The sequence below is a fragment of the Acanthopagrus latus genome, chromosome 7 (assembly GCF_904848185.1).
Source record: "Acanthopagrus latus isolate v.2019 chromosome 7, fAcaLat1.1, whole genome shotgun sequence".
Classification (NCBI taxonomy): domain Eukaryota; kingdom Metazoa; phylum Chordata; class Actinopteri; order Spariformes; family Sparidae; genus Acanthopagrus; species Acanthopagrus latus.
This window is the reverse complement of record NC_051045.1, coordinates 14,883,099-14,896,178: the sequence shown is the minus strand read 5'-3', so window position 1 is coordinate 14,896,178 and position 13,080 is coordinate 14,883,099. Positions and strand designations below refer to the sequence as shown.

Here is a 13,080-nt window from a genome sequence, read left to right as displayed (position 1 = left end):
AGCACTCCAAAGAGCTCTACCACATCATGGAAACAGCAAGCTGTCAGGATGACTTCATCATGTCACAAAGTGTTTTATGTCTCTGTGCGAGCTCTCACTCTTTCCATGCTTCTCTCCACCACTGCGAGTCAACACAGCCTGTTTTGTGACATTACGTTTTAAACAAAGAAAAGAAAGAACAGGAAAAAAAAAAGGGTTTGGGACTTAATGTTTCATGATTTATAGATAGAAAAACAAGGGTTGCATAATGACACTCCCCAGCGGCAGCTGTCGCAAAACAATACTTCTTTAAGTGACAAATGATTATACAGAGGTGCTACTCTGCATTGTTTCTGTAAGCAAATACTTGTTTGTGTGAGGCAGATGTCAAACAAGTTTGCGGCGGTGGAATGCAGGTTTGTTTGCACCGTCTGTCACTGGGTGTCTTTCTCAGAGCCATTAGCCAGCCACTTGTTGAAAGACTGGGAGCTGTCAGCTTTGCATCAGATAATAGTGTTGAGGATATTGTTTTCACTGCCACAATACTGCTGACGCCAGCAACAAGATCAGATAACCCTGATCCAGTTTCAATATGGACATTTTAATTCGTCTTTGACAGCTCTGAATCCACCAGCAGTTGCTAAATGTCTCTCTGTGAGCATGTTAAGCAGCCAGGATGACACTAAATATTCATTTTGCTCGGAGCGGTTGGAAAAGCCAGTCTGTCAACTCAGTTAGGACACATGGACTGTAAAATCACTGTTTAACTGCTGTGGTAGTATGACTTCACCCACGACCCAAAACTTAAACATAACCCTCTCTGCTTAAAGTCATTTCCTTTACAAAGTGACTGGACATAAATCACTCTGTGATGTTGACAATCTGAGGACGGTGCCCGAAAGACATGCCTGGTTTTCTGTGAGAAAATGAACAGGAGTGGGCAAGTCAGAGGTGGAAAAAGCAGCGAGAGGACTCTGTGATTCTGCCAGGCTTTCTCTGCCAGGATACATGGTACAGTTCATTTATCTCCAGGCTGTGAATTTGCAGTTCAGTTCTTCCAGCGGAGGTTTTGACTTGCTGCTCTACTCTGGACTGATTGACACACATTTTTAGTTTACCTTTCAGGAAATATCTGAAAACTGCTTCTCGGGGTTTCAGGAAACCCAAAGAAAACCGTGAGAAGTGAAATGTGAAACAAAAAGTAGTCCCCAGAGAGTGAGAAGAGTGAGAAGTTTTGACTTCAAATGCAAATACGCACAAAGAGGTATAACTCAACGCACACAGTTGTGTGGATTTCTGGCGTTTTCTTCTACTTCAAAAAGAGACGTCCAACCCAGGGCAGCCATGGCACCTAGAATCCTGCTCCTATACGCCGAGTAATCACCTGTGGTTTCTAGTGCTGACTAAAAAAAAAAAAAAACCCACTGCCTTTCTTGGTTGTGTGGTGCAGAGCTTCCTGAGATGCCGTGATTTATTTGTTATGTTTGACTGCAGTTCTTATTGCCTGAGGGGCCTCGCTCCGTCACAACGGTTAAGGCACAATTGTTGTTTTGCTCACAGAGGATTTGATACCCTTTGTTTGACAGACATTCAATCTGTGGGAACTGTTCTCTCTCTCTGTGTCTTTACTACGCTCACTCCGTCCGCCGCTCTGCTCTGTTTTCTCGCTGAAAATCTCCTCGGCAAACAAGAGAATCCCCTTCTCTGTAAGCGTGCCTCATCTTGTAGCGCTGTCTCCAAATTGTCAGCTTGATTGATTCCATTTCATTTGCAGCACACTTTTTTGTGCCGATAAAATCAAGGGATTATCTCGAGTGTAACCAATGAGCCGGCTTTAACATGACAAACTGCTGTGAGGTCTGACACGCCACTATTTACAGAAACAACCAAAGTAAATTTAAACTGCTACAGTGCACCTCTTAGGGAATGATGGAAAGTCCCAGCAGCAGCGGCAGCGACAGCCGTGAACCCACCCATCGCTGGCCCTGGTGCTCCTCGCCTGCCTGGCCGCCTGCTGCCTCCTGTGTGCCCCCCAGGCTCAGGGGAAGTGGGGAGGCCCTCCATGCCCATTTGGCCCTGGCTAACAGGGGATGAGGTCACTCCAAATTCCCCTTATCCCCTTATAGCCCCAGACGGGCTGGCGAAGTGAGTCTACCACAGGACCCAACATAAAACATAAATGGCTCTGTAAAAAGCTGCTGGGCTGATGTGACTCATTAAAAAACGCTGGCGCCAACTCTTTTATTAATTCATTATTGTGTTTGGGGAGAGTAAAGTTACAGGGTTCTATTTTAAAAGGCTGCGAGTCTCTCTCAGTCTGCTTTTGTTCTTTCTTTCTTAGTTTCACGCCATGTGTGCAAAATAACAGAGGAACTGCAATATATTGGGCTCATATAGGATTCTTCACTTGGGCTGGGCGTCTTGAAACTCACTTAAGACTTAATTTTTGTGTCCTCCCAAGGGAACACAAAAGTAACATGCGTACTACTCTCTTCCTTCTTTTTCTCACACATCTCTTTTTTACGCCTCTCTCTTCTCTCAGCACTCGCAGACAGATTGCGCTGCCTTTATGGGGCCTGGTTTGAGTTCATGAGGCAGATACCCAAACAGGCTAAACGCTGGCCAAGTACATACTCGTAACACACATGCACACGCACATTATGAGCGTTGCTGGCAGTTTTGTTTTTCCAGTCTGTACCTCTTCTCCCATTAGGTCCACTGTGAAATCTTTAGTGATGTTTTTGTGTGTAAGCCACACAGTGGAACCGCTGCACAGGGTCATGCTACAAGTTGTATAAGCAGTTAGATGGGGGGGGGGGGCTTTAGGCAAAGGAGAGGATTGGTTATAAGGACATGATTATAGAGAGGAGATGTGGGGTGGGTCAGAAAAGGGGGAAGGAAAATCAAAGGTAGTTTGGGAGAATGATAGAGTGAAAAAGGGGGAATGACAGACAGCGAGAAGCACGGACAGACAGGAGGAAAGAAAAAGAAAGATGGCAGTATGGCTGTGTTGGCAGGATGGGGGTGGGTGCCTATCGGCGGCTGCTCCTTCCTGAAACGTGGCCACCCGAGCCTGCCTGGGCCCTGGAAGCACATGTGGAACAGTTTACTGTAATGGAACTCTAAATTAGTGGTGGTTTGAAGCTGCCTGCAGCAGTAGGGTGTAATTAACTGGCTCTGTTGAAAGAGAAAGAGCCAGAAAGAGAGGCAGGGAGGGAGCCAGAGCCCTGGAAAAGGCGAGGGGTGAGAGGTGTGTGTGTGTGTGTGTGTGTGTGTGTGTGTGTGTGTGTGTGTGTGTGTGTGTGTGTGTGTGTGTGTGTGTGGGTGCTCTCACACATGTGTAGTTTTCTTTTTTTTTTTTCTTTTTTTTTTTTGGGCTTGATTGCCTGTGTATGTGTTTCAGACTGTGTGCGTCTTGGAGAGCTCTACCTCTTTTTTTCCTGGGCACGACGCCACCTCTTAGTGCCCCCCAGTGCCCAGACCCTGTCACTGTTCCACTGTGCGTTTTTTCGCTCAGTTCAGCAGTTCACCGATTCGGTCTTATAGAGCCCCCACCCCACCCCCCACCCCCCTCCTCATTTCTTTGTTTATTCCGAATTCATTACCAAGATTTTTTCCCTGTCTTTTCTCCCAGATTCACAAGCCACAGCAGTTCCAAATTCCTTGGCTCTGCTCTTTTTCAAAGCCACATTTCAAAAAACAAGCTGATCACACCACCCACTCATGAAATCACGCTAGGGAAGCGAAAGGCAAAAAGAAAACATGAGAAAGAAAATGGGGAAGGCTTTACCAGGATTTTTTTTCTCCCCCTTGTATTAACAGACAACAGTGGGGCATAACTGCAGCCTTGTCCACACTTGAGCCTGACTTGTCTGTGCCTACTGTGTGGAGTCAAAGTGACGAGCCGGGCAGCGGGAGGTTAGAGCCAAAATGACTCTGTGGGATGGGAGCCTGACCTCAAGAGAAGATAGTTGGAAGTGACAGCAGCAGTTAGCAATCAGTGGATCTCATTTTCCCTACCCTCTACCCCCATCAAGCCCCCTCCCTCCCCCTCTTCTTCATGCTCTGGACCCCGTGTCTGGGCCTCTGGTCCTGGGGGAAAGAGGCAGAGAGGCAGGCTGCTGTGCTAGGCTGGCAGCAGGAACAGAGGAGCTCTTTATAGTAGAGTTCTGGTGATTTAAATCATATGGCATAGCCTGGAATCACTGTAGAAGTCTGGAAGCTCTTCAAAACTGCAGGAACAAGAGCTCTCTCTCTTTTTCTCTCTCTCTTTTTTCCCCCTCCCTCCCGCTCTTCCCTGTTATAACTTTTTCCAAACTTCTTTCTTATTTTCTTTTCCCCTCACCCAGTCCCACTTTTTCTGGCTTTTCCTCTCACAGCTCACTCATTCTTTTTCTCTCACGTCTTTATCTGTTTTGGTTCTCGCCATCCTTCCTCACACCCTCCTTCCTTCCCGTTGTCTCATACCTGTTGGTATAAAGTTTACACATCCTTCTTACAGTCGAACCGTGGATAATCTTTTCTCTGTCCCAGAGCTTTGATGAATCGTGGTCTCAAAGTTGATGTGAGGTGAATCTTCTCTGTGGGATCGTGACACAAACCGCTCATTGTAGCAATATGTTCATGCCAGTCAGAGACATTTATCCGGTTATATGTGGATTTATTACCGAGAAATAACATGTTTCTCTTTCTTCTCTCCCTCAGAAAATTGGAGGACTCTTCTAAAGTGGAGCCCAGCCTTCCCTCAGTAAACCCCCATCATTGCCCATCCAGTCCCCACATCCCGAGAGGCTTCAAAAGGACACTTCTTTCAGCTCTTCCAAGGATTTCCAGGTGTAGTGAGAACTGCTGCCTTCACCCAGTGGCCTGCCGCAGACCCCTGGGTGTGCTCCGTCGCCATGGCTACCAACAGGGAACAGCAGGTGGGTCACATGACCGGCTTCCCACCTGCTGTCTACCCGTTCGCCTTCAACTCCATGAGAAGCCACTCCCCGTTCGACCTGCTGGCCAACAGTAGCCTGTTTGGGAGATTTGGTGCCGACCTGCCCAAAGAGATGGCCGCTCTCTGTAAGTCACTCTCAGAACTGCATCTTTTTGACCTTTCCCCCCAATCACATTGCATTTTCCATGTCGAGTAACTACACACGGCCCCATACCTTCATCTTAGTCAAGTCACATTAAACAATTTGATCGTGTGCTGGAAAGAGGAAAAAGCGCCTATTTAAAATTGCACTTCATTATGTGTAATTTTGTGGAAACGGAAAACTTTAGGGTCTGCTTGTGATATAGGAGGAGGCGTGGTATGAAGAAAAAAAAATCCCCCTAAGAAACTGTGAGGAAAAAGGCCACTTTCATCAATACAATGATTACCCTTCTCCTGTGGTTTCCTTATAGATGCTTGTAGATGGTGTGGTTGTGACCACAGACTCTGGCTCAGGCTTCACTGCTGTGTGTCTGTGTGTGTGAGTGTGTGTGCTAGTGTGTGTGTGTATGCGGACCTCTCACAGAGCTTTTGTGAGGCAGGCAAACCCGCAAGTCTGCAATTAGAGACAAAACAACATTCTTTCAGTGTGAGGTGATGAGTGCTGTGAGCATCAACAAATATTTGAAAATGAGCACAATTGTTATTCAAAGACTTGTCTGACTGTTTATTCAGACCGAGCGTACTACACGCACCTTTCCTGACGAAAGAAAGGTGAGCAAGATTCAAACAACCAGACTTCTACTTAACCAGACTAACCGCAACAGCTCTGGTAGTGTCAGACGTGTAGTTCCAGACTTGACCACAGGGGGCACTGTTGTATGATGAAGCACCAGGATGGGATGATGCATGGAGCAGAGAGCACAAAGAGGAGATTGTTGGCAATCCAGCGTGTTTTTTTTTCTGTCATGGAAAAACTATTCAGATTACACACACGCCGCCGACATACATTGCTCATTGTTCAAAGCACCTGCTGGTTGCAAAACGCGGTTTCTTTTTAAACAGCATCAGGATTCTAGGTCAGGGAGGTTCCTCGTGTGAAACCACAGAGGATGTCCAAGTAAGACAGAGAGAGAGAGAAAAGACTTTCGCCGAGGTAAAGGTAAGCAGGAGTTAGGTGAAATCGTATCTGGGTGCAGTCTTAAAGGGTCGGCCGGTGGTGGTGTGTGGTAGGTGGTGGTGGAGGGGCTATAATGGGTGTGGGTGGCAACAGCTGAGTGCAGAGCCTCCCTGCCTGTGTGTGCAGTCCCCCCTCTCTCCCCTACCACAGCATGCCTGAGCACCTCTTCTGCCTTTCAGCCGTCAATCACTACCTCACCCCCCCACCCGCACTTCCCCCCTCCTCTTCCTCCTCTCTGCTGCTGCCCACCTAATCCTCAAGGTATTTTCACAGAACCAGAGCGAGAGACAGAGAAAGAGAGAGAGAGAGAGCAAGAGAGAGAGAGAGAGAGCACCTGGGGGTAATGTCCTAGTGTGGTGGAATCCAAGAACACACCCTGCTAGGAAAACACACAGATACACACATGCAAACACACCACCAGAGACACTCTTCCCACTCTCTCGCTCTCCGTCTCTCTCTCTCTCTCTCTCTCTGTGAGTGTCTCTTGCACACAGAGCACTTCTTTCATCTGAAAACTAGAAACATACCCCTGATGCAGAGTGAAATCCCACAGCACTGACAGATGGATTCTTTTTGGTTTGTACACTGGCACGAGTTAAAACAAAAACAAGTAACAGGCAACCACACGGACTGGGGAAGCATACATGGCTGCTTGTACTGACACATCCACGCTGGCAGGAGTAGCGTTCGCTGGGGTTAGGGATCGCAGTTCTTCGGGTTTTAAGCTGCGTGTCAGGGTTTAAACAAGGCCAGGCTCGTGCTGACAATTAGCTACAACTCAGCTTTATCTGTTACTATTGATATCTTTTTGTTCCACCTTTATTAGCTGACAGCAACATCACATATAAGTGTCACATTACTTTAACGCATTTAGTATGAATATTAACAACACTGTTTTTTATATATATAGGATTCTTAAATCAACAACAAATTAAAAGGCCACTACAAGTTTTGGAGAAGAAATTCCAACTCAATATTAATTAGTTAATAATACAAACTTCCATAACTGAATAAATGAGCTGCTCTCACAGGAAAATAAGGTCCCAGAACACTGTATAAAACTAGAAAGGCGGCGGAGTCCGCCAAATATAAATGTAAATAGTAAAATAGTATAAAATTGTGTTGTACTTAGAGGTCAGTTTGTTTATTCAGTTTATTCAGTCATGAAAACAAAGAGAGTTTTATTTTTAATTTAGTTTGTTTTTAGGCCTGAAAAAATATCAGCCAAAGAAGATCTTCCTCTTCTGATTGAAATGTTTTTCATTAAACTACCTTTTGAAGGTCCAATATGTAAGAATTTTTCACCTGTCCAAGCAAGGTCACTTCAAACAAACAGGTGCAGCATATCAGCAGAGTAATAGCTGGTGAAAACGAAGCTGCTGACTTCAGCTGCCATTAGTTGGTTAGGTAGTTATTGTTAGCTAGTTAATGTTTTAAACCAAAGTATCTTACATATCGCACCTTTGAGTTCTGTCTTACTTTCTTGCCTAATGAATTACTGTAAGATGCAAATTCCAATGACTGTGAATATGGACGTGTCATGGTTTTTATTAATCATTAATCAACATGCCTTTTAAACTTTGCACACCTTTGGATCGACAGTTGCGTTGGAGAAGACAAAGGGGTTGACTAGATCAAAACGATAAAATAATTTTTCACTATTTCCTGGAATTTTATAGATGAAAGACAAAAAAAAAAAAACCCGGCACACAATACTCTTTTCTGAAAAATACAATAACCAAATTTCTGTACACAGACCTGATAAAGATCTGTGTATCAAAACACTGTTTTACAAAAAATAAAAAAAGCAAAATCCCAGGGCCCCAGTAAAGTTCTTTGTGTTCTTGGTTATCCCACAGTACAAAACCGAAAGATATTCAGCAGTTCCTCATATGTTAGAGGCTGGTACCAGAGAATCTTTTAGTATATTTGTTTGATACATGACTTAAAGAATTAATCATTCACAGCTTTGTCGTTTCACTAATGATTTGTTTGACTGATCATCGAAGTGGTGTCTAGCGCATACAAAAATACATTTGAGTATCAGTTTAAATTTTGGCCAGTGGGTGGAAAACTATCAGCTGTTGGTATTGGCTTTGAAAGCCTCCCTTTGGTGTATCCCTTGACAAGGAATGTTACAAGTCATTTTACTGACAGCAGTCTCATTCCCCACTCTCTTAAACGTTAGCGGAGAAGACAAAAGCCCTTGGTTTGGACATTCCCCAGGCCCTATTTTTTTCCCCCCTTCTACTTCTTCTACAGGAGTTGGCTTAACAGGCCTGCTCATTGTTGTCGGGGCTGTCTGTAGGCCAGAAAATACCTTCCACATAAAGGGAGTAGCACTGCAGATATTTGTGTGTGTGTGTCTGTGTGCAGTAAATAGTACTGCATTCTTGCCCAGCTTCAGAGCTGCGTGTGTAATTGTTGTTAGAAAGGTAGCCGGGGTGACACCTACCTTTGTTGGGTGTGCATGCTGTGCCGACAGGTCGGAGCACCTCCCATGGCGGCACTGTGTTTTGGCACCAGAGTGTCTTTGGAAATACCTGTTTTGCACAGAGGTGGGAAGAGACAGCAGAGGGGAGGGATTGAGTAGGCGGACTGTGTTTGCACATGCATAGATAGTAGGCTTGTCTTTATTCTTAATGCATACATGGAGGAAGCAGACCCAGAAAAAATGTTGTGCTTCACTTCAGCGTCCGTGTGGGTGTGCTGTAAGACTCCCATCCTTACCACCCGTATCTTTATGAACGCGCAAAGGCGTTCGTTCATCCATGAGAGGGTCTGATGGCTGTCTGTGCAGTGTGTAGCCGTGGCTGTTATCAGTTGATCCCTGTCATTATGGGAGCCCTTCAAACAAACAGTTGGAAGCCCATTAAGGCCACTTACTATGTGATAACATCGCCACTGAGCCCTGAAACACCTCTCTAAGCTTTCACCAATCAGGGCCGGAGCCCTGGCCCCAAAGCCAGCCACAGGGATGTTTTGAAAAGCTAGTAGGTCATTTCCTTCAGCCCACATGGCTCGGACCAAAATCTGAGGTCCTCTGCTGGGCTCGGACTCTCCACTCAGGCTATAATTTTTAGCTTGACGTTGAAGGACTCATACGGAAAACTCATGAGAGGCTCAGCTGTGCGCGTTTCAGCCTCATCACAAAGAGATGAAATTAAAGCATTGTATTAATAGAATGGAATGAGCAGCGTGTTGAAGCTTGTGTAAAAGCTGCCCTAGTCTGCTCAGTTGTGCCTCCAGTGGGTACAAGATGAACAGCTTATGTAAAGCCTGTGTTGGGCATAGATTTATACACACAGACACACACATGCACAGGCATTAGCATAGTGGCTACAGCGCATATAGGTATACATCCCTGTATGCACGCACTCAAACACACACAGACCATTAAGTCGGGCGGACTGCGAAAAGGACCAAAATGTTCCAGCAGAAAAAAAAAATCCTCATGCAGAGTGACATAATTAAAAACACTCATTGCATTCTTAAACACACACACACACGCATACACACACACGGAGGTCATGTTGGCTTAGGGAGCTCGGGGGAGTTGCGTAAAGGAGCCATTTTGGTGGGAAATGCAGTATGAGAGGGAATGTAAAAGTGAACCTTTAAATGGAGAAGAGGAACAGCAGGGTAGGATGTCGAAGCCTTCTCTGCTGGATGCAAAGCAGAGCAAAACCCCCCACATTTTACCGCTTCATTTATTTTCATCAAGGTTCAGGTGCAGGGTTTCAGCCCAGCCTAGATGGAGGTGGGTAGGTACGTGGCCGATTGTGAAGGTTTGGATTTGTCCGGGTGCATATGTGTGAGCTTATGTGGGTATACTGTATACTTGCGTTAAGGGAGGGGGAGATATGAAAGAGAAAGGGTGCTATGTTTGGTTATGAAAATGATGAGCTCAGCCCCGCTACCCCTCGCTTCCTTTCAGGCACGAGCTTCCCTATAGACACACAAAGGGACAACTCCCATATCTGTTTTTTTTTTTTCTTCTTTTCCTGTGTGCTCTTCACAAACTGTGGTGTCACCTTTGTTGTAAAAAAGGCTCTTGAAGACACCTGAGCAAAGCCTATCCATCTCTGACCTCAGCCTTGTCATTCACTGATTGCTGTTAGATTTATTGACAGGCCTGAAAAATTGCCAGAGGCTGGAGTGAGAACATTACAAATTGGGATTTGAGGAAAGCTTCAGGAATGAGAGACCTATATTTGAGATTGCAGTCTTGCAGGATTGTGGGTAACGTTCAATCCATGGTTGATAAATGAACTCCATTCAAATGTGGTTGTTGCGTAGGGAATATGGAATATAATCATTTTAAAGGCTGAAACAGACTCGGTGAAAGAGATTTGTAATGATGTATGAAGTATATCTTGATATATATCATCTGTGATCTGATCACCTTACCAAGATTGCTATTTTTTCTTAGCAAGAGCAGCATCTGTAGCATGATTATTTTCACAATTAACTGATTAAAGGTGCTCTGGGGAACTTCTGTGGTTTGCAGTGGTAGCAAATCCTCACCTTTCAGAGGCTTACAGCATTAAATGTTGGACATTTGTGCTTGAAAAATGATTATAGTGATAAAGTAATCCTCAGAAAAGCTGGTGATTTGATTTTTCTTTTTCGATTGATTAATCAACCAATCGTGGCAGCCCCTATCTGTCACGTTGTCAGGGGTCTTTTACCAAAACCATATCAGAAATCAATTCTGGATCGTTGCCAATGGGGGTATACAAGCAAAAATACTAATTAAATCTCTGTCCAGCAGCAGTTTCTAATTTTCATATTGTTAAAGTTAGCATGCAATAAAATGGTGTGAGGATTGGCATTTACTGTTTTGACTGTCAAACCAGTAAACCATCATCATAGAGCCATCTGCTTGCTGGCACCTCTGCTCCTCTGACCGTGATCTACATAGCAAATTAGCAATGCTCAGGCTGGACCATTTGTGTGTATTGTATGTGTGTGATGGCAGCATGTGTAGTGCTGTTCGGGCTGTGTCCTTGATCTATCAGTGAGGCTGGAGCCTCCTCTGCTTTAATAAACAGCTCTGCGTCGTCTGACATCCCTGCTTTCATCTCCCTAGGCGACCACTAGCCTCAAGATGACAGCTCTCCAAGGCGCTTCTCTTCTTTTTGGATATCGATTCCCACTCACATTGCTCTGTTTTATTTCTCAACCCGTGCTGGCCAGAATTCAATAGATGAGAGGGGAAAACGGACAGAAATTCCCACTTTGTTTTTCCAGTCAGTTTAAGCACCTTGCTGAAGGAGTTTTTGCAAAACTGAATGGAATATCTGCTCCTCCGATGATATCCACCTAAACCCTGTCGGCTTATGCACTCTCGAGTTCCCTTCTCTCTCCTCTTCTTCTCTTTATTCTCAGCCTTCACCGTGGATTTCCTCTCGTTATCCCTCTGTGCAAGTTTGAGCCAATTTGCCCTAAGTGCTGGAAACTTGCTGAAAGTTTGTGTGTGTTTGTGTATTAGGTTTGTGCGTGCGCTTGCATGCCTGCGTGTGTGGAAAGTCAGCAAAGGTTGCAAGGGAGAGGCCACAGAGTGTAGTTCAGCTCTGACATGATGACAGATGAAGATAAAGAGGCTACTATTAAAAATGGGAGGGGTCTGTTTTCAGATGGGCCTTTGTGGGCACGTGCAAGATGAAGAGGGCGCAATGGCGAGAAAGGAGGGATGGGCTGCGCGAAGGCGTGGGAGGGCACGCAGCCACAGGGGCGGACTTATGACGAAAAGACAGCGGGGTGCGCACTTTCAGCCGCAAAACCAGAAGATCTCTTTCCCCCCCCCCCACGAAACACAGGTAGTAAAATGTCACGACGCTGCAGATACAGGGAGAGAAAAAGATAGAGAGACTTTGCTGAAAGATGGCCAAGACAGATTGGGCTCTGAAAAGTAGCTCTGTTTGGCCTTTGGTGGGACAAGCATGTGAACGGAGGCCAACATGGCCGCCGCTGAGACACGGGCTCGCTCATAAGTCATGCCTCACTTTCCCCGCGTCGCTCCTCAGTGACACATCAGGTATCTCGCGGAGATATATTGTGAGAGAGTAAGGCAGATGAGGGGATAAGATTACATGTCCTGTCGGAGCTGAACATGTGTAAAACCTGCGGCTGGTGGAGCAGTTGATGGATGTGATGAGGAAGACAGTCGGATCGCGCTGCTACAGTTACAGTTTTCGCTGACAAAACAACACATGAATAAGATAATACTTATTTTAGTAGTGAGCTCATAAACGCAGAGGACAGAAAATGTTTTTAGGTGTTCAGCTCTTGGTGGTCAGCTCCGTCAAGAAGTTACTTCAGTTGCAACAAACAACCTCTGTGTGTGTGTGTGTGTGTGTGTGTGTGTGTGTGTGTGTATTTCTGAGTAACCTGAATCTGGCTGTAGTGGGAGGGCGCTCTGAGCTGGTGTTCAGTGTCTCTATCATCGCCGGCAATCTGTTTCAGCACGTCCACGCACTGCACACATGCTCACATCAGCAATGGAAAAGCTCTACATTCCTTTCAAAATCACCGTGCTGTGTTTAGCTCATAGGCATTCGAAAACAAGCCGTCTTTATTGCCTCACACACCACTGCGCTGTTGACTGCTTGGCTGGAACCTGACTGACTGTATACAGAGGAAGTGGCAACAATGTGTTGTATACGTCTTATCTGTAATCGGCATCAAAGCGTCAGACAGTAGTAAAGCCTGATTTTCCTGGGCTCCAGCCCACGTGGAGCTATAAGCAGACAGGGTGCAGCTGACGGAGCGCCCCTATCTACTGGACAGTTTAAGACACAGCAATCGTCTCATGAAAGAAACGTTCAAATACTCTGTTTTTATTTATTATTTGTTCTGAGAAAAAGTCTGGTCTAATCACTGCAATTAAACATGATTGAAAGCAGCAGTCACACAAGATGACCAGTGAGTTGGCAGCCACTGAAAATGAAATATTCCCAAAACCAGAAACCGAAAAGAAAAAAATGGCCATAGGGAA

General features: G+C 45.4%; 1 protein-coding gene across 2 annotated transcripts in view; it reads left to right on the top strand.

Annotated features, from left to right (window-relative positions):
- rarga (retinoic acid receptor gamma a) overlaps window positions 1–13,080 on the top strand; it is a 57,548-nt gene that overhangs the window by 21,593 nt on the left and 22,875 nt on the right. For both annotated transcript variants that reach the window (XM_037103486.1, XM_037103487.1), the window contains exon 5: window positions 4,684–5,046. In XM_037103486.1, coding sequence (XP_036959381.1) covers window positions 4,878–5,046 — 169 coding nt within the window. In that variant the 5' untranslated portion in view covers window positions 4,684–4,877. The remainder of the gene's footprint in view (window positions 1–4,683; window positions 5,047–13,080) is intronic.